This window comes from Salmo trutta, chromosome 28, assembly GCF_901001165.1.
Source record: "Salmo trutta chromosome 28, fSalTru1.1, whole genome shotgun sequence".
In the NCBI taxonomy this organism is placed as follows: domain Eukaryota; kingdom Metazoa; phylum Chordata; class Actinopteri; order Salmoniformes; family Salmonidae; genus Salmo; species Salmo trutta.
In genome coordinates, this window is record NC_042984.1 from 39,181,673 (window position 1) to 39,206,672 (window position 25,000).

Consider the following 25,000-nt stretch of genomic DNA (forward strand, 5'->3'; position numbering starts at 1 on the left):
TGAGGATTTCCTACACTGGACAACTTGTTACAGTTGTTCATAAGTCATTAATAATAATTAGCTTTTTTTTTCTTGTCATTTCATTGAGATATAAGGAGGATCATGGCTTTAAAAAATATATATTTTAACCTTTATTTAACTAGGCAAGTCAGTTAAGAACAACTTCTTATTTACAATGAAGGCCTAGGAACAGTGGGTTATGACAGTGTAAGTTGTCATTATATCACATATAAGCATTAATCAGTTAAATTTGACATTGAACTTGAACCCTGTAAGAATCCTGGATCTAGCTGTCACAGTTGTTAATATAGGAGATCTCAGAAATGCATGTTATGGGGCTGAAAACAGTTTTCATGGGCACACATGTCCAAAAATAATAAATGTGTTGCGAAATCGAATCCTTCGAACCGAAAGTCACCTTACACTGAGAATTAAAACCTAAAATCGGTACTGTCATTCAAGTGGTTCTTGAGCATTTGGTGTCAAGCTGATTAGATATGCAGTGATATTTTCACACATCGTCATCTGATCTAGGAAGGAATTTTCCGAATGACAGTCAAGTGACGAACAGCTGTTGTGATAGTGCATGCGATGCAGCAACAGCCCAAGTGCTGGAGAAAAAAAAGCTGTTCGCAAGGAACGTCCAGAATATTTTGGTTCTCATTTGTTAAATTGGTGAAGACAGTTGTGCCTGGATCCACGTTGGATCTAATATCCCTAGAGAATTGAGGTTGATCATCTGTCGTCTGCTTGATTTACAACAGGGTCTCGTTAGATTTAACAGGGAAAGCATCAAGGTAATGTGTTCACGTTTTTGTGCCTTGGTTTGGACACCAAGTCTACTGTGCGCAATCGTGTAGGATAGACTATTGCGCAACACCCAAAACTAGTCCTATGGATTGTTCTGGATATAATGACAAATGACATAACCTAGTGGGTTTATTGACAAAATGATCTGGTAATGAAATAACATGACAGATACTTTTATTCATGTTACAACTGCAATTTTAAACACAGGGGCTTGAAGTTGCCTACTTGAAATTGAATTTGGAGCTCAGAAATGCAAGTACTGGAATAGGCCTTACCTTGAAAATCCGACATTTCCTCAATTTGGTGATTGAAAAGTCCTTGTAATTATTGTATCCAATTTACAAGTTCTCCTGCTCCCTTATAACTATCCGTAATTTCATTTTGTATCCGTTTTTGTGAGAGATGTGGCCACTTTCGTTTGTTTCCTGCGGCTTCAATTGAAGGGTGTCGCGCTACACTGTTGTGGTAAAACCACATGCGGTTATTATGAGAACGACAACATCTAATGTAGGATTCAATTTGACTTTCCATACAAGTCCTTCAATTAAAAAAGGAATCTGGTTTTTGGTAACTTTCTCATTATAAAAACAGCGATGGTGAGATTCAAATGGTGAGATGAATGCTACTGCTACATAAGCTACAGAAAAATCGCCAAATTTACATCCAATCTATTAAGTCAGGCAATGTCCACATTATTCTCACATATTTTAGAATGTAATAGTAGCTTGAATATCAATGCTAGGCCTATTGTCTTTTAACGCTTTTTTGTACAATTATATACACATTATACAACTGCATTACATCGAGGTCCTTGAAAATTAAAAGAAAGTGCTTGACAAAGTCTCTGAATTTGACTTGCCAATGTCTGTATGAACCCAGCTTAAACGATCCTTAGTCCTAGGCCTATGTTGTTGGATAGGTGGAGTTATGGGCCAATTTGAATATCTTCACTTTTATTCCTCTAAGTTCACATGTGGAACTGCTTAAAAACAACGCATTTAAAAAGGTTGATCCCAATGTCACACATTGGCCCCAATATTTTTTTAGAAAGATCCACGTTCTAGGTGTCTGAGTCTAGCAATACGCTCTAAGAGTCCCCATAGCAGAACCATTTTTGGTTCCAGGTAGAACCCTTTTGGGTTCAATGTATAACCCTACATACAACCCCAAATGGTTCTACCTGGAACCAAAAAGGGTTCTCCTACGAGGACAGCCGAAGAATCCTTTTAGGTTCTAGATAGCACCTTTCTAAGAGTGTAGACAGACAGGGTCAGGGTTACGGTAACAGTCTCTCACCCTCCTCATCCAGTGACAGCTGGTTGAATTTGAGTCCGCTGGGCTCTTTGCCCACGTAGCGATGCACATGCTCAGTGCCAATCTCGTGCACAGCGATGGCGTACTCCAGAGGCTTCACACATGATTGAAGACAGAATGGAACCTTGGTGTCACCTGCAGAATGTCTGCATCACGCCAGCAGGGCACAGGGGAGAGATCATGGGACAGTGAGAGGGAGGCTGAGGTGAAAGCAGATACAGAGGAGGATTCTACATGAACAGGTTAGGCAGACACTGACAAGGCAAGATGGGGGGGGGAAATGACATGCGGACTGCCTATACAATGCTCTTCATTTCAGTGACATGGGATATGTGTCTTAAGATGGAAACCAGTGGGGATAAAAGGAGACTATGTACATAGGGCAAATAACACAAATGCTGTAATCTCACCTCTGTCCATCCACGGTGCATAGTGACACCCCCCACAGATCAGGGCTGAATTTAGCCAGTTGAGGAATATAATCTGCCACCTGAGCAAAAGACACACAGAAAGGGATGGAGTGGATAAGTCACGTGTCATGTATGTCAAAGGCAGGTATGTACAGTACGTGTGTACAGTATATGCATGCATCTACGAATGTACAATGTGTGCATGCTTTATTCAGTACGTGCTTGTGAGTGAGTTTTCAGTGCGCTCTTGTCAGTGAGCTTACTTTAGCATGCGTGCGGTGATGTAACCTTTTCACAGTGTCCAAGCGAATGTTTTTTTTAATGCGCGCAAGCAAATGTTTGGTGGTGTGCTTATTTTAGCATGTCCTCATATGTGAACGTGAAGGTGTGCATGTGTACAGTATGTCAGAGAACGTTATTAACGTGGGAATGAATGTGTGTATAGTGTAGCCCACGGACCAAAGGTTTGAAAGCAGAACTCACGTGTCCGCCAACCTGCCTCTGAGTGCTGTAGTACAGCTGGTTGATGTTGGACGCAAACGCCTCAAAGTCTGGGATGATGAACTTCCTCCTGAACGCCTGGGTCAGCAGCAGGATGTTAGCACCCACACACCTGAAACACATACATAAATATCACACATATACTTTGTATACTCACTGTGGCTCAGTTGGTGGAGCGTGGTGCTTGCAAAGCTAGAGTTAAGAGTTTGATTCCTGCTGGGGTCAGCCGTACAAATGTATGCACACACACACATACTACGATCAGTCACTTTAGATAATTTTTTTAATAGTATAACTACTGTATTAGCACACAGTGTCAGTGACCTATAGCACTAATACAAGGCTGTTGACTGTTATGCGGTGTCTAGGAGTCAACAACCATGTATCACGGCTAAGTGACCTGTAACTGTGGAACAGATACACTACTGATCCTATGATGAAATCCTAATAAAAAACTGGACCCCAACTGTGACCAAATTAGACGCTGAGAATAGACAGCCTATCATATTGTAGATACACACCTGCCTTTAGCACTAGACAAAAATTGCGCTAAGTTTAGTAAGCACTGACGTGATCCCAAAGAACGGCATTGAAATTGCTCTCATAGCTGTGATGAGCTGAAAGATCCGTCGGGGCTTGTTAATACGCAACTTGGTTTAGAGTTTGGGCCACTGGGGAGGCGAATAGAAGGATCGCATCATTTATAGAAAATGGGATTTTTTTGTTGTTGTGGCTTATCGCTAGTGACCACCTCAGAGTGTTCCACAGAAGGAAAGACCAATGTCTAATCACAACACATTCTTATTCTGTTCTACATGACATTTTCTCTCTCTCTGTGTGTGTGTGTGTGTGTGTGTGTGTGTGTGTGTGTGTGTGTGTGTGTGTGTGTCTCTCTCTCTCTCTTTGGCCCTACTCTAGAAACAATACCAAGCACAATACCAAATCGCAATCTAAGATTTACAAAGGGACTGTAGATATGCAGTATTCATTCACTGGAATATAGTAATTCAATGTAAGAAGAAGTCTCCCAGACAGGACTCGGTGACCCGCTACTGTAGCAGGCCAGTGTCTGAATCATCGCTGCATTCATTAAGTTAGCTTTGCCACTTAGGAAGTAATACTGTTTGGACAGCAGTCTAGAGCCCATCAGACCTCGCTGATAAGCTGAGCTAATACAACCAGCACTGTCTGCAGTTCACCCACTGCGCTGGCCTTTCATTTGCTCCTGTCTAGCCTTAAGCCCTGCACAAATGTCATACTCTGTTCGCCAACAATTCCAGAACTATCGCTCTCTCTCTCTCTCGGCATGTGTTACGTTTACATGTGCATCAGTGAGGATCAGAGGAAGCTGTCGTCCATTAAAACGACAGACGCGGTCCATCTGTCTTCGCCTTACATTAACCGCAACAGAAACACTACTATACACCCACAATCAAAACATCCCTTCCATAACAAATCTCCACCTGTCCACTGTAGAGGTATGAAGAGCAGACAGAGAGAGTGGAAAACAATAGTCTTGGAAGTTTCTTTGGTGTGTGTGTGTGTGGTGTTTTGCCACATCAGCCAGAAGAATGAGAATACTCGATGTGGGATAGAGAGACACAATACATTATTCAAACTTTCTGAATTAAATAATCAGTGTTTACTAGTAAATACTCTCTAAACAATCTTACAAGAGAATATATATATGATAAAATGGCCAAGTAAGGATATATCCATTCCATCTTATCCCAAATCATTAGAGAAAGGAATAGAATAAAAACTTTGTCCATCCAGGATGGACATTTTTCCATTAAAAGAATCACATACACATACATTCTCACATCATACACATTTAAACCAGTCAGTCCACCATGTTGCGTATACTAACAGAGGACATTAATAAATTCACTCACAAACAGCCACTGTCCCAACTGCACTAGATAGATAAGTACATATAACGATACAATTTACTTTACATTTAGTAGTCCAACAGCACAAGGAACAAATAAATGTTTGAACACGTTCTTCTTGGCCATGGGCATACTGAAGCGCCGGCCAGAGGGTAGCCTCTCAAACTGAGGGTGTAGAAGGTGGGAGGGGTCGCCAATGATAGCCAGTGCCTTCTTTTTGGTTGCCTTGTGGAACATTTTGTTCCACAATGTGCCTGTGGTCGACCAATTACTTTGCTGGCTGTGTTTACTATGCTGGTCAGTTTGCTTTTGCCCCTCACGCTCAGATGACTACCAGACTGTCATATTGAATGTGAGGATGCTCTCTACCAAGCTGCTGTACACCCTCTCCAGAACATCCTGGCTGACCCCAAACCCATTTAATTTCCTGATTAAGAACAGGTGTTGGCTTGCTTTAAAAAATAAAAAAAATACAACCTGCATTCTCTGTAAAACTCAGATTGTTATCAAGCCACTGGTTGGTCGTTCAGAGAGAGTGGTTGGGACATTGGTAAGAATAGTAGCCCTTTTCACTCACAGATCCTGTCATCCTGTATACGGGTTGAAAACGATTTTGCCATTGATAAGCACCCAAATTGGAACCCAGTGGCTGTACAGTAAAATACTATACATGACGTCAGAGCTGAGGTTCTCCGGTTAACAGCGTTGTATGGGTTTTGACTGAGCGGTTCTAAACTTGAGCACCGCACACAACAAAAAGACTCCCCCATCCCTCCCGCTAAATTGGGCTAACTTTTGCACATTTGTTGTCGTCTGAGTGAGGGGAATGCTGTAAACGCAGAGGAGTCGATGTGTTCTGAAAGATGAGATTTCAATAAATATATCACTGATGTCACACAAGCAAACCGCACACCCATATGGGTCCAAACGTACACTTCGCATTTCTATATTTGATAACGTGTAATTTACACGATCAACGTTTATGATTGCTAGGTTTGATCCACAGTTACAAGGATGACATGCGTTACACCCTGGACAGAACGGGCCTGCATTTGTCGTACTGTGAAATTTTTTTTGCAGCAGAACACGCATTTGAACGCACGCCATTCTATGCACCAAAAAATTACAATCTGTTAGTCTGAAGTGCCTTTTAAAAGCCTAACCATGTATGATCGTATTTTATAACTTAGCTAGTCATGTTGGCAACAGAATAAACATTCAAATTATTCCCACCTGACTCAGATTGCGATTTCAAATGGACCGTTTTTTTGGATTGTGTAAACAACAACAGTAATTGTGTGACGGTGGGGACGCAGTGCTGTATTACAAATAAAAAAGTACAAGTGTGCTTGATTCAGTTCCTCAACGGCAAAGCTAGGAGAGCTCAAACAAGCACCTTCTAGTTGAAGGCTCTTTCCTCGAGTCATAAAAGTGCATTGAAATTATTAAGGAACTGTGCAAAGTTTGGAGAGGTGTGCGGCCACACCAGTTAGACCTTTTACTCAAACCCTTGTCATCTTTTCTCCTTATCTTGCAACTACTTCAAAATGTATGTTACTGAATGCATCTAAAGTATTTTGTTATTGACAAATGCTGTGAAAAGTACCGTACATGTAAAATGCACATACAATCAACAGTGTAATTTTGGGGATTCAGTCTTGTGTCCTCATCTCATAATTTCCCCATAATCTCCAAAGTGTTCCCTTTCAATTTCATGCATATTCTTATCCATATAGGCCAATTTCCACGAGTGTAAGGGGTTAACGTGAAAATAGAGCATCGCTCACTTCCTGAAGAGCGTCTGGTCCATCATGACTGTTCCGGCAGAGTCCTGCATTGACTGGCGCAGCTGACGCATACAGTCACTCAGCCTGGGATCCGATGTCAATAAACCTGTGCTCCTCAACGCCTGGAAGAAGGAGAGAGGAACATTTACAAAATGAGAGTGAGAAAGAGAGACAAAATTAGACCGAGAGAAATGAGAAGGGAGAGGGGGGGGAGAAAGGGGAATGGGATTGTGGTGAGCTGATCAACACTGACACAGCATCTCTAGGGTAGGGAGGTCCATATTTGAGCTCTCTCAGTAGACTGCTGAGCTAACCCCCATGCTGGTCCTGCAGATGCTGGGCCTAATAGAGTCGATATATATATTTGTACATAATGATAAGGACGTGTAGTACATTAAAAAGGTTAATAATAATTTAATTACTTTTATTTCGTTTTAGATAAACTGAGGATATACAGGACTACAATAATTGTTTTAGTGGGTCATATTCAATACCTGAATGGGATCCAACCCTGTTTCCCATTAAGTGAGCAGCCACAAGGGTTCAAGCAGTCCTGTAAACGACTCTGTAATGGAGGAAGGCACATACTGTACCTGCTGTATTGGAATCAGTGGTGTAGAGGTTTTTGTTGCCCACCTTTGGCGGAAAAATGCATTAAAACGGGAGCGTGACTTTTTTCCACCGCAACCAGCGATCAGAGTTTATCCACCTACTTTAGTTTTTTTCACCAGTACATCACTAATTGAAATCCCTCCCCTAAGCCAACTTCAAGTCATTCTGACATCTATATGCAACAAGTGTGCCTATTTCTGGGGCATCATATGCAGTGACAGCAGACTTGCCTCCTGGGAGGGTCCGGAAGGTTATTTTCAAGCCTGAGTGTCTGATCAATGCATTAATGAGCAACACACACACTGCTTCACTGAACTGTTGTGTTTAATTATCACATGTCAATACTTCACATCGGGCAGTGGCTTTCATGAGAGGCTGATATATTCAGACATACTGTATAGGACAGCAAGAGAAAGTACTTCAATGAAACTAGTTAAGAAACAGAATTGCTGGCCTCCCGAGTAGCACAGCGGTCTAAGGCACTGCATCGCGGTGTTGAGGCGTCACTACAGCCTGGGGTTGTAGTGACGGGCTGAGTCATTACCGTCTGTGACCGGGAGTCCCACAGACGGCGCACAATTGGCCCAGCGTCGTCCGGGTTAGGGGAGTGTTTGGGGGAGGGGAACTTTGCTTGGCTCATCTCGCTCTAGCGACTCCTTGTGGTGGGCCGGGCGCCTGCAGGCTGACATCGGTTGTCAGTTGATGGTGTATCCACCGACACACTGGTGCTGCTGGTTTCCGGGTTAAGCGAGCGGGTGTTAAGAAGCGCGGCTTGGCGGGTCATGTTTCGATGACTCGACCTTCGACTCTCCCGAGCCCGTTGGGGAATTGCAGCGATGAGACAAGATCGTAATCATGAAATTGGGGAGAAAAAAAGGGGGGGGGGGGGGGTAACCACAGCTACAGTTCAGTGACAGTCCTTTCAGATCACTGTGTGATACAGCCAACTCCTCTGCCATGTTACTGTTCCCTGTCATGCCAAACATATACAGCATAACATAACAAAACGGCTCCCTCCTCTAAACTGGCAGATCAATATAAGGTCAAAGCAGATATCATTATGTAAGAATATCAAGCATTGCACCATATTAAAATACAAGGTGGTAAGACATGTTGGTATGTGACATGCACACAAAGATAATACAGTGCTCAGAGAGGAAGAGGCAAAGCGAGAGGCTTGACTCTGCCCCAAAATCTGTCAGCACGAAAGAAAAAAACTGCGAGAAGCAGAGAAAGTGTAGCCTGACGACTCACAGTATATTCTTCCGCTGCTCTGTCGCACGCTACATACTTCAGTCGCGACTGCCATCATAAAAGTTGTTTGTGGGGATGAGGGGCACGATGGGTGTTGTACAAAACAAAGTCATTAGCGATTGGATCGTCTCTAACCAATTAGAGTATCAAAGCCAGTGACGAATTTTCAAACTGCCGCTTTACCCACGTGTGTTCTGGCTCTGGCCTAACCCATCGGGTTCTGGACCTAGACTAGCTGGCCTAGTTAACTTTAGCCACAACATTTTGGAATTTGTGTAATGTACACGAATGTGTTATGAAGAAAGAAAATGGTGTAATACGCATGAAATGCTTTGATGAAAATCGCATAATACAAACAAAAAAATTGTACTTTTCGTGTGCCTGTCACGAATTTCAAATAAGTAGTTTGTGTCTATTTCACAATAAGCTGTGATAATGTGTTGCATCCTTTCCCAGGTATTTTAAATCTTATTTCTAGCATAAAGCAAAACTAGCTGACCAAAGCACGGTAACAGATCACTTTATAGAATCGGATCCGTTTTTATTTTCTTAAAAATCTTAAGCTAACAAGGGGTAGGCCTGTGCTTTTTAAAAAAAATGAAAGGTAGGCCTATGCAATACCCTCTCATACCTCCTCAATTCGAGTCTTGGATTGAACTTAACAGCCATTCACTGACACGGAGGTAGCCTATTTAAAGAGTACATGGTGGGTGGAGGAATTATGAATATGGCAGCCTATTGCCTAATTTCATCTGTCAAACTGGTACGCCTACCTCTTAAATAGGAAGAAATAGGCTCCAACACAAAGCCCCCTTGTGGTTAGTAAAGTCTAATTAAAATGAAGACGTTGAAATGAATTATGCCTACTATAATTTGCCTACTTTCAGCACCATGAACTGTCCATTTCCCATTGATTATGCTGTAGCTGCTGCTTCAAGTTTCAGCACCATGAACTGTCCATTTCCCATTGATTATGCTGTAGCTGCTGCTTCAAGTTTCAGCACCATGAACTGTCCATTTCCCATTGATTATGCTGTAGCTGCTGCTTCAAGTTTCAGCACCACAACGTCATTTACTCTAATCTGGTTTTACTGTGAGGTCAATAACTCTGATAAATACATCATGGGCAAGAAATATTGTTTTTAATAAAAATCTATTATAGTAGTAGCAAGCTATCAAAGTTGACCTCCGGTCTTCCTCGCCTTCGCTCTCCGCTTCTCAAACAGAACATAGGCTATAAGGCTAGTCCGCTCACAAGATAATTCAGTCATTCGGAAGAAGCCTTTGACTCTCCTCCTGAACTGCCACCATAGCCCTGCACAGCACAGCCCTTGGTTAGGCAGCACAAAAAAAGGTTTGGATCAGCAAGATCAGAGCAGGGGCTCAGGGTTGGAATATCCATTGCGGTGTGTAATGCAGATTAGTTTTATTTACATCATCCCCAGCAGCTTTGTTAGAAATGCAACTTTGCTCTGTGCTTCTCCGAGCATGCACTTCATAGCCTATGGATCATTTGATTGAGAGCACACTAAAATGGCCTATAGGCGCGCTTGATATTGCGCGCCCAGTGAAGATTCAGAAATGAGAGGCGGCATCGGGCACACATCAATATATAGCCTAATAAGCAACTAATTCTAAAACACAGAGAAATCTAGAAATGTCATCGATTGAAAATGACATGTCCCTTCCCTGGACTGGATTTAAAAAAAATACTAAACATTCCCCATGACTGAAATTGAAAAAGCATGACCCTCCCCCATTTTCCTCCAGGTAACCATTCTGTATATTTGGAACCATCCCTAAGGATAATTTAGTCGCTAATGGCAGCCTGCCATACCCCGGTCGGCCTTCAACTTGAGATTCTAAATGAATGGTGGCAGCACTGAGCCGTGACTTCCTGGAGTAGCTCAAACTGCACTCTATGTCTCCATGAGACACCATCTTAAAAAGGTCCAATGCAGCCGTTATCGTAATATCAAATCATTTCTGGGTAACAATTAAGTACCTTACTGTGCTTGTTTTCAAACAAAGAATTAAAAATTGCTTCTTAGCAAAGAATTTAGCTAGGACTGTCTGGGAGTGATTCATAGTGGGTAAGAGAAAACTGAAAACTAGCTGTTATTGGCAGAGAGGTTTGGAACTTTATTTCTTATTGGTCTATTATCTAATTTTACCACCTGGTGATGTCACCAGGCAGGCCAAAACTCCATCCCACCAAAACAGGCTGAAATTTCACAGTGTGGAAATATAGGGGGCAGTATTCGGAAGTTTGGATGAATGAGGTGCCCAATGTACACTGGCTGTTACTCAGGCCCAGAAGCTAGGATATGCATATAATTGGTAGTATTGGATAGAAAACACTAAAGTTTCCAAAACTGTTAAAATAATGTCTGTGAGTATAACAGAACTGATACAGCAGGTGAAAACCCGAGGAGAATCCATCCGGGAAAATGTTGTTTTGGGCTCACCACTCATTATAATGGCTGTGTATGGGAATATAAAAGGAATACCTCCCAGATTACAGTTCCTAGGGCTTCCAGTAGATGTCAACAGTCTTTAGAAAGAGTTTCAGGCTTGTTTTTTGAAAAATGAGCTAGAATTTGTAGTTTTCTAAGTGGCTCCCATTTGGGCTGTAGTGTTTGTAGTGCGCTCTGGTGAGGGCGCGCACCTCGTTATTTATCTCCGGTAATGAACATACTATTCTCCGTGTTAAATTTGATCGTTTATTTACATATTAGGGTACCTGAGGATTGATTAGAAATGTTGTTTGACTTGTTTGGGCGAAGTTTATTGGTAACTTTCGGGATTCATTTGTATGCATTTTGAACGAGGGAAACCGGTGGATTACTGAGTCAAGTGTGCCAACTAAACAGACTTTTTTGGGATATAAAGAAGGACTTTATCGAACAAAAGGACCATTTGTTATGTAGCTGGGACCCTTGTGATTGCAACCAGAGGAAGATCTTCAAATGTAAGTGATTTATTTTATTGCTATTTCTGACTTTCGTGATGCCTCTGCTTGGTTGGAAAATGTATGTAAGGCTTTTGTGTGCTGGGCGCTGTCCTCAGATAATCGCATAGTGTGCTTTCGCCGTAAAGCCTTTTTGAAATCTGACAAAGTGGCTGGATTAACAAGAAGTTAAGCTTTTAAACGATGTATAACACTTGTATTTTCATGAATGTTTAATATTACAAATTTTTTATTTTGAATTTCGCGCTCTGCAATTTCACCGGATGTTGTCGAGGCTGGCGCTAGTGGCACGCCTATCCCAATTAAAGGTCCAATGCAGCTGTTATCTCAATATCAAATCATTTCTGGGTAACAATTAAGTACCTTACTGTGCTTGTTTTCCAAAAAATAATTAAAAATAGGTTCTTAGCAAAGAATTTAGCTAGGACTGTCTGGGAGTGGTTCATAGCGGGTAAAGGAAAAACTGAAAACTAGCTGTTATTGGCAGAGAGGTTTGGAAATGTATTTCTTATTGGTATATTAACTAATTTTACCACCTGGTGATGTCACCAGGCAGGCCAAAACTCCATCCCACCAAAACAGGCTGAAATTTCACAGTGTGGAAATGTATATAAAAACAGGAAATCACGTTTTTGACTGGACTGGGCCTTTAACCGACTTTCTTGGCTTCAAATGCACTATATGAGTCTTCGCATAGTAATGAATGGTGTCACGTGAGTGATGGCTTTGTTTATTCATATACAGTCATTGGTTAGAGCCATCTAAAAACCATTACCAGTGTTTCTTTGATTCAAAGCCATGATGATGATTCAAAGTTCATGAGACAATGGCCTGTCAAATGTCACGCCGTGCCACAACACCACCCAGTCTTTTAATAGACCCCGGTACCCTGTACTGTTCAGAGTTCATTTGAATATGCATATGAGGGGCACCAAGAAAGGCTCTGAAGGTATGAATTATGGTGTAAAAGCACTGGGAGGGGACACTGGACACAGAGTCTCTTCACACATCGTAAAATGCCAAGTTTAGCATGCATGGTGCTATGGATGACTGCGCTTGTATGACTTCTTCACCAACTGCGCTGAGACTTCTATGATGTTCTAAATCAGGGGATGGGCAACTCCAGTCCTCGGGGGCCTGATCGGTGTCACACTTTTCGCCCCCAGCTAAAACAACTAATAATGTAATTAGTTTAATCAGCTGTGTTTGCTAGGGATGGGGAAAAGTGTGACATCACTCAGTCCTCGAGGACTGGAGTTGCCCATCCCTGTTCTAAATTGTGTCGTAAAAGCCCTGGGAGGGAACACAGCAGGTGTTTCTCAGTATGCATACTTCCGCGCGCCACACTCTCATGCTCCGAGTTCGAGGAAGTTCTCTTGAGTACGTTCTGGTGAGGACAAGTGTCACGTCCTGACCATAGAGAGCTCTTATTTTTTATGGTAGAGTAGGTCAGGGCGTGACTGGGGGGGGGGGGGATTATCTAGTTCTATGTTGTTTGGTTCTAGTTTCTTTTTTCTATGTTGGGGTTTTTGTATGATCCCCTATTAGAGGCAGCTGGTTATCGTTTCTCTAATTGGGATCATATTTAAGTAGTTGTTTTTCCCACCTGTGTTTGTGGGAGATTATTTTGAGTTAGTGCATGTTGCACCACTTTCGTCACGGTTTGTGTTTTGTTTGTAGTTTGTTTGTTTTGCAAAGTTTCACATTAAAATAAAAGATGTGGAACGATACCAGCGCTGCGCTTTGGTCTCCTTCCTACGACGAACGTGACAACAAGAATGTGGAGAACGCATAGAAATGTACATTTGAGAAGCACTGCGCACTCCCCTGCTACTGCATTATCTTTGACCACTTCACACAAAATAAGACGCACTACATCTGATCTTGAGCACCGCACGCGGCGAGAAGAGACCTCCATCCCTCCCGCGAATTGGGAAACTTTTGCAAATGTTTTGTTGTCTGAGTGAGGGAAATGCTGTACATTTTGAGTAGTCTATTTATTTTTTCAAAGATGAGACGTTGATTATTATAATAAATACCGCTTTGATGTCATACAAGCCAAACGCCCATGAGTCCAAACGTGCACATCACATTTCCATATCATAAAAGCCCATGTCATACTGTATACAGTGTTTATGATCACTATGTTTGATGTACAGTTGACATGGCGTCATACCCTGGGTTGTTTTGAACAGAAATTGCCTGTTGTCTATTGTGTAAAAAAAAAAAAATTTGAATTACAAATAAAAAAAATCCCATGAGGGCCATAGTGAAAATGTGTTATATTTCCTTGCTTTCAAAATGTGCTAATAATAGTCCCATAACCATAGTTTATGGAATTATCGATGCGACCTGACTGTCTAGTGATTATTAATGAGCTGGACAGTCAAGAAACTGTATGAATATAGGCACATTATTATTTCTACACAGTTTTGATTTGGTTTTAGTCATTTTAAAGTAAATTGAGTCCCCCCCCCCAAAAATGTTTTACTTAGGCCGGATTGGACCCCCTTGATGCTCCTGATCCAAAATATTTTTAGATTTCGTTATCAACAAATGCGGCGAAAAGTACAGTAAATATAAAATGCACATAAAATCAACAGTGTCATTTTTGGATTCAGTCATGTGTCAGCTGAACTGTTGTGTCCTCCACTTTGGTCTAATAACGTTCCCACAATCTCCAAACGGTTCCCTTTCAATTGCTACAATGCTTATGCATTTCATATTTATTCTGTAAGAAACATTTCAATTTTGCCCTATCCACATAACCCTTTACACTCGTGGCAATTGGCCTAAGAGAATTCACTTCTAGCCTCATTAACAGCTACACCTGTCTGTTAGTCATAAAGTTACATAAGGCATTTCCCCAACACTTTTCAAACCTGAGCCTGGGCTTGTGACATGGTGTGATGGATTCCTGCCTTGGCTCGTCTTACACTTCCTGGGATTCCTTCGGTGTGCATTTAGCTCAAGTGAAAACAGCAAGCCCAAAGGCCACTTTAGGAACTACAATGTGTTGTGGTACAGTACATGTTGGGTCAACTTTAAAAGGACCTCACGGAAAGCCGGAGTAGTTGTCAATATGATCAATGCGCATTCCAGCAAAATAATTAATAAATAGGTTAAATTAAAAAAAACACTGTATGGGTTAGTGTTGTTTGGTGGCACACAGTGAGGGTGGATGTGATGAGATGGAGACTCACAGAGATGAACTGAGAGACAGGGATCATCTCTTTGCCCTCTGTAATGGTGTAGAAGAGAAGGTCCTCCATCCCAGAGATCAACCTGCTCCTGTGAAGACCAGACAACACAGTGCATCATGTCAATCAGTGGAGACTGCTGAGGGAAGGATGACTCATAATAACGGCTGGAATGGAGCCAATGGAATGGCATCAAACACATGGAAACCATGGAAACCATGTATTTAATACCATTCCCCTATTTCCGCTCCAGCCATTACCACGTGCCTGTCCTCCCCAATTAAGGTGCCACCAACTTCCTGTGATGTCAATACTACTGTAGGTCTGACAGAGTCATTGTTAAAGATTATCAGTGCATATATGTTGTAAACTGTGTTTTGATAGTTGACTCTCATCTGCATAACTTTTCTCAAAACATACAACGTGCAAAAGAGCACTTAACCACTAAAGACAAGTGTGTATGAACAATGTTCTATGTTTTTCTTTTCTCCCCAGCACCAGGAGAGTGTAGTAGTGTTTGTAGTGTAGGCCTAACGTACAGTAGTGTAGGCCTAACGTACAGTAGTGTAGGCCTAACGTACAGTAGTGTAGGCCTAACGTACAGTAGTGTAGGCCTAACGTACAGTAGTGTAGGCCTAATGTACAGTAGTGTAGTGTAGGCCTAATGCACAGTAGTATAGTGTAGGCCTAATGCACAGTAGTAAAGTGTAGGCCTAATGCACAGTAGTGTAGTGTAGTGATGGTCTAATGCACAGTAGTGTATTGTAGTGATGGTCTAATGCACAGTAGTGTATTGTAGTGATGGTCTAATGCACAGTAGTGTAGTGTAGTGATGGTCTAATGCACAGTAGTGTATTGTAGTGATGGTCTAATGCACAGTAGTGTATTGTAGTGATGGTCTAATGCACAGTAGTGTATTGTAGTGATGGTCTAATGCACAGTAGTGTAGTGTAGTGTAGGCCTAATGCACAGTAGTGTAGTGTAGTGTAGGCCTAATGCACAGTAGTGTAGTGTAGTGATGGTCTAATGCACAGTAGTATAGTGTAGTGTAGGCCTAATGCACAGTAGTGTATTGTAGTGATGGTCTAATGCACAGTAGTGTAGTGTAGGCCTAATGCACAGTAGTGTAGTGTAGTGATGGTCTAATGCACAGTAGTATAGTGTAGTGTAGGCCTAATGCACAGTAGTGTATTGTAGTGATGGTCTAATGCACAGTAGTGTAGTGATGGTCTAATGCACAGTAGTGTAGTGTAGTGATGGTCTAATGCACAGTAGTGTAGTGTAGTGACGGTCTAATGCACAGTAGTGTATTGTAGTGATGGTCTAATGCACAGTAGTGTAGTGAAGGTCTAATGCACTGTAGTGTAGTGAAGGTCTAATGCACAGTAGTATAGTGTAGGCCTAATGCACAGTAGTGTAGTGATGGTCTAATGCACAGTAGTGTAGTGAAGGTCTAATGCACAGTAGTATAGTGTAGGCCTAATGCACAGTAGTGTAGTGTAGTGATGGTCTAATGCACAGTAGTATAGTGTAGTGATGGTCTAATGCACAGTAGTGTAGTGAAGGTCTAATGTACAGTAGTGTAGTGAAGGTCAAATGTACAGTAGTGTAGTGAAGGTCTAATGTACAGTAGTATAGTGTAGGCCTAATGCACATTAGTATAGTGAAGGTCTAATGCACAGTAGTGTAGTGTAGTGATGGTCTAATGCACAGTAGTGTAGTGAAGGTCTAATGTACAGTAGTATAGTGTAGGTCTAATGCACAGTAGTGTAGTGTAGTGATGGTCTAATGCACAGTAGTATAGTGTAGTGAAGGTCTAATGCACAGTAGTATAGTGTAGTGTAGGCCTAATGCACAGTAGTATAGTGTAGGCCTAATGCACAGTAGTGTATTGTAGTGATGGTCTAATGCACAGTAGTGTAGTGTAGTGATGGTCTAATGCACAGTAGTGTAGTGTAGTGAAGGTCTAATGCACAGTAGTGTAGTGAAGGTCTAATGTACAGTAGTGTAGTGAAGGTCTAATGCACAGTGGTGTAGTGAAGGTCTAATGTACAGTGGTGTAGTGAAGGTCTAATGCACAGTAGTATAGTGAAGGTCTAATGTACAGTAGTATAGTGTAGGCCTAATGCACAGTAGTGTAGTGTAGTGATGGTCTAATGCACAGTAGTGTAGTGTAGTGATGGTCTAATGCACAGTAGTGTATTGTAGTGATGGTCTAATGCACAGTAGTGTATTGTAGTGATGGTCTAATGCACAGTAGTGTAGTGTAGTGTAGGCCTAATGCACAGTAGTGTAGTGTAGTGTAGGCCTAATGCACAGTAGTGTAGTGTAGGCCTAATGCACAGTAGTGTAGTGTAGTGATGGTCTAATGCACAGTAGTATAGTGTAGTGTAGGCCTAATGCACAGTAGTGTATTGTAGTGATGGTCTAATGCACAGTAGTGTAGTGTAGGCCTAATGCACAGTAGTGTAGTGATGGTCTAATGCACAGTAGTATAGTGTAGTGTAGGCCTAATGCACAGTAGTGTATTGTAGTGATGGTCTAATGCACAGTAGTGTAGTGTAGTGATGGTCTAATGCACAGTAGTGTAGTGTAGTGATGGTCTAATGCACAGTAGTGTATTGTAGTGATGGTCTAATGCACAGTAGTGTAGTGAAGGTCTAATGCACTGTAGTGTAGTGAAGGTCTAATGCACAGTAGTATAGTGTAGGCCTAATGCACAGTAGTGTAGTGATGGTCTAATGCACAGTAGTGTAGTGAAGGTCTAATGCACAGTAGTATAGTGTAGGCCTAATGCACAGTAGTGTAGTGTAGTGATGGTCTAATGCACAGTAGTATAGTGTAGTGATGGTCTAATGCACAGTAGTGTAGTGAAGGTCTAATGTACAGTAGTGTAGTGAAGGTCAAATGTACAGTAGTGTAGTGAAGGTCTAATGTACAGTAGTATAGTGTAGGCCTAATGCACAGTAGTATAGTGAAGGTCTAATGCACAGTAGTGTAGTGTAGTGAAGGTCTAATGCACGGTAGTGTAGTGTAGGTCTAATGCACAGTAGTGTAGTGTAGTGATGGTCTAATGCACAGTAGTGTAGTGAAGGTCTAATGTACAGTAGTATAGTGTAGGTCTAATGCACAGTAGTGTAGTGTAGTGATGGTCTAATGCACAGTAGTATAGTGTAGTGAAGGTCTAATGCACAGTAGTATAGTGTAGTTTAGGCCTAATGCACAGTAGTATAGTGTAGGCCTAATGCACAGTAGTGTATTGTAGTGATGGTCTAATGCACAGTAGTGTAGTGTAGTGATGGTCTAATGCACAGTAGTGTAGTGTAGTGAAGGTCTAATGCACAGTAGTGTAGTGAAGGTCTAATGTACAGTAGTGTAGTGAAGGTCTAATGCACAGTGGTGTAGTGAAGGTCTAATGTACTGTAGTGTAGTGAAGGTCTAATGCATTGTAGTGTAGTGATGGTCTAATGCACAGTAGTATAGTGTAGTGATGGTCTAATGCACAGTAGTATAGTGTAGTGAAGGTCTAATGCACAGTAGTATAGTGAAGGTCTAATGCACAGTAGTATAGTGAAGGTCTAATGCACAGTAGTATAGCGAAGGTCTAATGCACAGTAGTATAGCGAAGGTCTAATGCACAGTAGTATAGTGAAGGTCTAATGCACAGTAGTATAGTGAAGGTCTAATGCACAGTAGTGTAGTGAAGATCTAATGCACAGTAGTATAGTGAAGGTCTAATGCACAGTAGTGTAGTGAAGAACTAATGCACAGTAGTGTAGTGAAGATCTAATGCACAGTAGTATAGTGAAGGTCTAATGCACAGTAGTGTAGTGAAGAACTAATGCACAGTAGTGTAGTGAAGAACTAATGCACAATAGTGTAGTGAAGAACTAATGCACAATAGTGTAGTGAAGATTTAATGCACAGTAGTGTAGTGAAGATCTAATGCACAGTAGTGTAGTGAAGAACTAATGCACAGTAGTGTAGTGAAGATCTAATGCACAGTAGTGTAGTGAAGATCTAATGCACAGTAGTGTAGAAGTGTAGTTCATCTTAACATCTGCTTTCAAACCAATTCCACTGACTATTCAGCTCCATGTTCCTACATTTAGTCTGATTAAAGTAGTTGTTTGGATGGAGTATTATTGGGAATTTCGTTTGAAGTCCACTTTGTATGCATAACAAAATGTCTGAATCAAAAATAATAGCTTAATTTCATTTCCTGTGGACAAGCCTAATTTGAATAAAAAATCTGCAGTTATAGGGATGGTACTCCGAAATTATACCCTGACTGTACAAAACATTAGGAACAGCTGCTTTCTCCCTGACATATAGACTGACCAGGTGAATCCAGGTGAAAGCTATGATCCCTTATTGATATCACTTGTTATATCCACTTCAATCAGTGTAGATTAAGGGGAGGAGACAGGTTAAAGAAAGATTTTTAAGCCTTGACACAATTGAGACACAGTTCATGACGCCGATTTGAACTGCAACACTGCTGGGTTTTTCACGCTCAACAGTTTCCTGTGTGTATCAAGAATGGTCCACCACCCAAAGGACACCCATCCAACTTGACACAACTGTGGGAAGCATTGGAGTCAACATGGGCCAGCATCCCTGTGGAATTATTTCGACACCTTGTAGAGTCCGTGCACCGACCAATTAAGACTTTTCTGAGGGCAAAATGGGGTGCAACTCAATATTAGGAAGGTGTTCCTAATGTTTTGTACACTTAGTGGTTTACCAAGCTACCGATTACTTCACACTGGAAGAAGTTAAGCAACACTAAATCTAGAAACATATAGTTTACTTAAAGTTACTTTGAAAAAGTAGTTTACTACATCCAAACAACTTCGTGAAAAGTTATATTTAAATCTGAAACGTCATCAAATACAAATTGGAAGAATAGATCACTCTGGAGTCAGAAGTTAACATAATGTCATTTAGCCTATTAAACACAAAAACTGTTTCAAGTGAAAATTAGGCAGGTCTGATGGCGAAAAAGAAAGGAAATCTTGCCTACTTTAGCCATATTTTCTGTTATTTTTGTAAAAATGTAGTGTGTAGTTCCAGCAGTTAGATACACCACTACATGGCGAAACAAGTTCTTACCTACTGGACACACTGGTTGAATCAATGTCGCTTCCACATTATTACAATGAAATGACGTTGAACCAATTGAATTGACGTCTGTGCCCAGTGGGTAACTACTGAAAACACTACCAAGATTTGCAGTTAGTTCAACTTCCTCCACCAAGCTACAGCTACATGTATTTAAATGACTAGCTGATGGCCATGTAGTTCACTACTCCCCATCACTGAAAATCACTAACTCATTGTTATAGGGTCGTTCCATTTGGTTTCAATCCCTTTTTTTCCGCACCCCTTTTGATTTGAACAGCACTTCCCATACATATTTGCTTATGGGAGAAGCGGTAAGAAAGTGACCTGAATGCCAAAACATTTAGGTGATAAAGGTGCTCAAAGTTGACCTATTTTGCATACCCCACCCGACCATGAGACATTCATGTCTTCGTTACTGGAAAAAATAAACGGTTGAGTTTGATATCACTTAAATGCTTACAAAACAGGGTTGACAAACTATTTTAGAATTTCTTGAATTGTAATTCTTAATGACAATTATGTACTTTTTTTTAACTGATTATTTTGTTTTTCGCAAATGTTATAGCTTAGACCCTATTTGACATCATCTGAGGTGTTTGTGTTGTGCCCACCATCTGTTGAGACACAGCATGCTCTTGAATAAGGGTGCATGTCATTCAACCATAGAAATACAATTAATCGTGGAATATCATCATAAATGCAAATGTCTATTGTATTATCTATCTTTCTATGATTTCAATAGGTTTCCTATGGAGGATTGACAGTATATATATATATATATATTTAAAGTTGAAATGTACATTTCATTCCCGTTTCAGCCAACCAATCAAATGTATTTATAACGCCCTTTTTAGGTCAGCAGTTGTGACAAAGTGCTTATACAGGAACCGCGCCTAAAACCCTAGAGAGTACTCAATGGAGATGTAGAATCACAGTGGCTAGGAAAAACACCCTAGAAAGTCAGGGAACCTAGGAAGAAACCTAGAGGAACCAGGCTACGGGTGGCCAGTCCTCTTCTGGCTGTGCCGGGTGGAGATTATAAGAGTACATGGCCATTAAGGCCAGATTGTTCTTCAAGATGTTCAAACATTCATAGATGACCAGCAGGGTCAAGTAATAATCACAGTGGTTGTAGAGGGTGCAACAGGTCAGCACCTCAGGAGTAAATGTCAGTTGGCTTTTCATAGCCGAGCATTCAGAGGTCGAGACAGCAACATGACACCCACCCTGTATTCAAGAGCATGCTGTGTCTTAACCTATGATGGACACAACAAACACCGCCGATTATGTAAAATAGGGTCTAAGTTATGACATATGCGAAAATTAGATTATTTTTGATAATTTAAGTTAAAGGTTTAAAAATGACATGATTATATATATTTGTCTTATGTTTCAATAAATGATTAAATAGTTTGACAACCCTGTTTGTAAGCTTTTCAATGATATCAAACTTGACTGTTGATCTTTTCCAGTGATAAAGACATGAATGTCTCATGGTAGGTTAGTGTATGCAAAATGGGTCAACTTCGAGCACTTCCATTTTCGAAATGTTTTGGCATTCAGGTTCAAAAAGTTAGTTTCTGTCCACTTTACCATGGGCAAATATGTATAGAAAGTTTCGTTCAAATCAAAAAGGGGTGCGGTCAAAAAGTGATTGAAATTAAATGGAACGACCCTATAGGATCTCAACAGAAGAATATCATTTCACTCTTTGAGACAACTTGTCACCACTGTAGGCCAGGGTTCCCCAACTAAATTCAGATGTGGGCCGATTCTTTCTTGAGCAGATGGTCGGGGGGCTGGAACAATTATATAAATTGTTCCAGCTTGACATCAAGAAGCACAAAGATATAGTAATTGACAAAAAAATTATAATTTCAAACCTGTATTACATTAGGATACGATAACATATGTCTATATTTATGGGTGGGAATACTTGGGAAAATATTTCCTCAATTAAAATTGATATCTTGGTGATGTTAAAGTATTTTATGTCCAACAATGAAAATGTTGGACATAAGCCGCCAGTTGGGCAACCCTTCTGAGCCGCCAGTTGAGCCGAGTTGAGCCGCCAGTTGAGCAACCCTTCTGTAGGCACTGCATAGTCACATTATTCTACAGTACCAATTAGGGAAAGAGTATGTATTTACCTGCACTCTGCTTCGTCTGTGTCACTGACAGCTTGATGATGGAAGGGTTGCTGACGCTGGCTGTGTGACGCTGCGCTTGTGCATAACAGCTGAGATTGTTGCTCGATCCTGGATAAGCCATTGCCGTCGCTCCCAACCCGTGCGGAGTTGACAGCGTGTTTGAGCAGTTGTAAAACTCCCGCATTAGTAGTCCGCAGACGTTTCAGACAATGCATTATTAAAGGTGTGGATCGCAACCAAAAGAACAATACACTTAGAATATAATAAACACTGTAGAGAAATCAGATCTGTGTCCAGTGCTTCGTTCCTCAGAGGCTTTATGTCAGTTTTCATGCACGCGAGCGCACTTGAGGACTTGATACTATCGCGTGGGGGGTGGAGTTGTGACTGGCAGAAGTTGGTCGACAGATGAAATGGGCCAGTGACCAATGACAAGTGAATCCAGAACGGGAAGATGGCTGTGCTGTTACGGGATCCTTGGGACGTCCATAACCTAAACCTCAAACCTAACCTAACCTAACATAACCCCCTACCATTACCCCGACCTTTACCTAAACCCAATCTTAACTCTTACCTGGGTAGAGCTGTCAACCTCAATGGGGTGACGTCAGAGTTGTACGTCCCGAGGATACAGTTTAGATTCTTCCCCGGGAAGAGGGTGAGAAATTAACGATCCTTGGCACGCGTATGGGTATGATTTCAGTTACGTGATTCAGTGGCTAGGGGCACAGTACAAATCTAATTATAGGCTACTTTTCTGAGCAGTTTCTATGGAAAACGTTGCCAAAACCTTTAAATACCTTGCTGTAAGATGCAATATGATCTAACCTTCTTGCAACTGTTGAACAAGAAGTTGTATTATCACCTGTGAATAAATAAATAATACAATGACCTTCTTTTTTTAAATTCAACTACTTACAATTTCATGGTTACATTAGCTATGGTGAAATGAAGCATACCAATGAGCAGAGATGGCATTGGTGGATTTTCTAGTCATTTGTAGCTTGTGTAGCGACACATTGCTTTCAGAAAGTATTCTTGATTTATTCCACATTTTGTCGTGTTACAGCCTGAATTGAAAATTGATTAAATTGTTTTTCTCCCCAATCTACACACGATACCCCTCAATGACAAAGTGAAAACATGTTTTTAAACATTTTTGCACATGTAGGCTATTGAAAATGAAATACAGAAATATCTCATTTACATAAGTATTCCCAACCCTTTGCTATGACACTCCAAATTGAGCTCAGGTGCATCAAATTTTCGCTGATCATCCTAGAGACGTCACTACAACTTGACTGGAGTCCACCTGTGGCCAATTCAATTGTGTGGACTTCATTTATAAAGAAACACACCTGTCTATATAAGGTCCCACAGATGACAGTGCATGTCAGAGCAGAAACTATACCATGAAGTCCAAGGAACTGCCAGTAGATCAACGAGACAGAATTGTGATGAGGCATATATTTGGGGAAGGGTAAAAAACAATTTCTATAGTGTTGAAAGTTTCCAAGAGCACAGTGGTCTTCATCATTGGGAAATTGTAAAAATATGGAACTACCCAGACTCTGGCCGTCTGACCAAACAGGACCTTGTTAGGGAGGTGATCAAGAACACAATGACAGAACTACAGAGTTCCTTGGATGAAATGGAAACTACAGCTGTAACAATGTGTACTTTTAACAGTGGGTTAACTGCCTTGTTCAGGGGCAGACCAACAGATTTTTACCTTGTCAGCTCAGGGACTCAATCCAGCAACCTTTCGGTTACTGGCCCAACACTCTAACCGCTAGGCTACCTGCCACCCCAGGAAATGAATGGGGAAAGAATGGGGTTTTGGGATAAACGCCGAAAATAAGGTCTGAAGTTAACACACGCTTAGGAGATCTTAGATGTTTTGTTCAATGACGTAATATCAGTCAGTTAACTTAACATTTATGAATTTTGAAGCTTTCATGTGATTCATGTGCTTGTTTTGATTACATAAATGTCCCAAAAAGTGATGCTAGCTGATGAAAATCTCGTAGAACAAAACGTATAAGAACGCCCAAGCCAGTGTTTACCACAGACCTTATTCTCTGTGTTTATCCAGTTCCCCATAGGCTTTGGCCAATGAGCCATGCTGGAGTTAGTGCCTAAAAAAGACGTCATTGCTGTTACTCTATTGTTTGTTTAAAATAACAACCTGTCCCCCTATGCACTACCCTTTCAAATCCACAACCTTGAAAAACAGTAAATACACAACCGTTTTAAGATCAGTAGGGCAGTGCAGGTAGTGGTTTACCTTTCTAGGCTGAGGCAACTCGATGCTACTCCATCATAAACCTAGAAGACCTGTTCTGCTGTCTGTTTACGTCTCTGCCTGCAGGTGGCAGACTCACTCCAGATCTAGCGCCTCACATCCGGGCTGTGTCACTGTCTGTGTGTCTGTTGTATCCCATGAGAGGGCATCGCTCAGGGGTCCATCACGTGCAAGCACACTCTCTCTCTCTCGCACGCACGCACGCACGCACACACACAGGCCCAGTGTTCCTACCCACAAGCCTCTGAGTGAGGGGACAGGCTTCCTGTCTTGTTCTTCAGTCTCTGTCTGGGCAGCCTGCCCATACATCACTCCTCACCTCTCTGATCCTTCATGTGCTCAGTGCTTGTGTATAACACACTAACTGACCTTTTCTTCAGCATTATCAGCACACTGGTATAAATTAGCCTCTCCTGCTAAGGGGAAATGATTTGACTGGTTAATAAGACATTACGGGCTATTACAGTAAACATAAGATAATAGGAACCTACACAGGTGCATTTATCAACTTTTTCTCACATTTTTAAACAGTTACAATGTGTACCTTATTGGATATCTATCTCTCATGTAGTATGAAAAACCTCACTACGGAGAGGAATAAATTGGTGGATTACATTTACCAAGATTCTATCAAGAGGAGCTCACTTCAAGGCACTTCAAGGAATTC

At 41.3% G+C, this 25,000-nt stretch overlaps 1 protein-coding gene across 1 annotated transcript in view; it reads right to left on the reverse strand.

Moving 5' to 3' along the window:
* LOC115166191 (glutaminase kidney isoform, mitochondrial) overlaps window positions 1–23,045 on the reverse strand; it is a 30,967-nt gene extending 7,922 nt beyond the window's left edge. The window contains exons 1-7 of the mRNA XM_029719964.1: window positions 22,988–23,045; window positions 22,029–22,893; window positions 14,755–14,842; window positions 6,715–6,836; window positions 3,018–3,147; window positions 2,535–2,614; window positions 2,107–2,270 (exon numbers count right to left, since the gene is read on the reverse strand). Coding sequence (XP_029575824.1) covers window positions 2,107–2,270; window positions 2,535–2,614; window positions 3,018–3,147; window positions 6,715–6,836; window positions 14,755–14,842; window positions 22,029–22,243 — 799 coding nt within the window. The 5' untranslated portion in view covers window positions 22,244–22,893; window positions 22,988–23,045. The remainder of the gene's footprint in view (window positions 1–2,106; window positions 2,271–2,534; window positions 2,615–3,017; window positions 3,148–6,714; window positions 6,837–14,754; window positions 14,843–22,028; window positions 22,894–22,987) is intronic.
* Window positions 23,046–25,000: the final 1,955 nt, after the last annotated feature.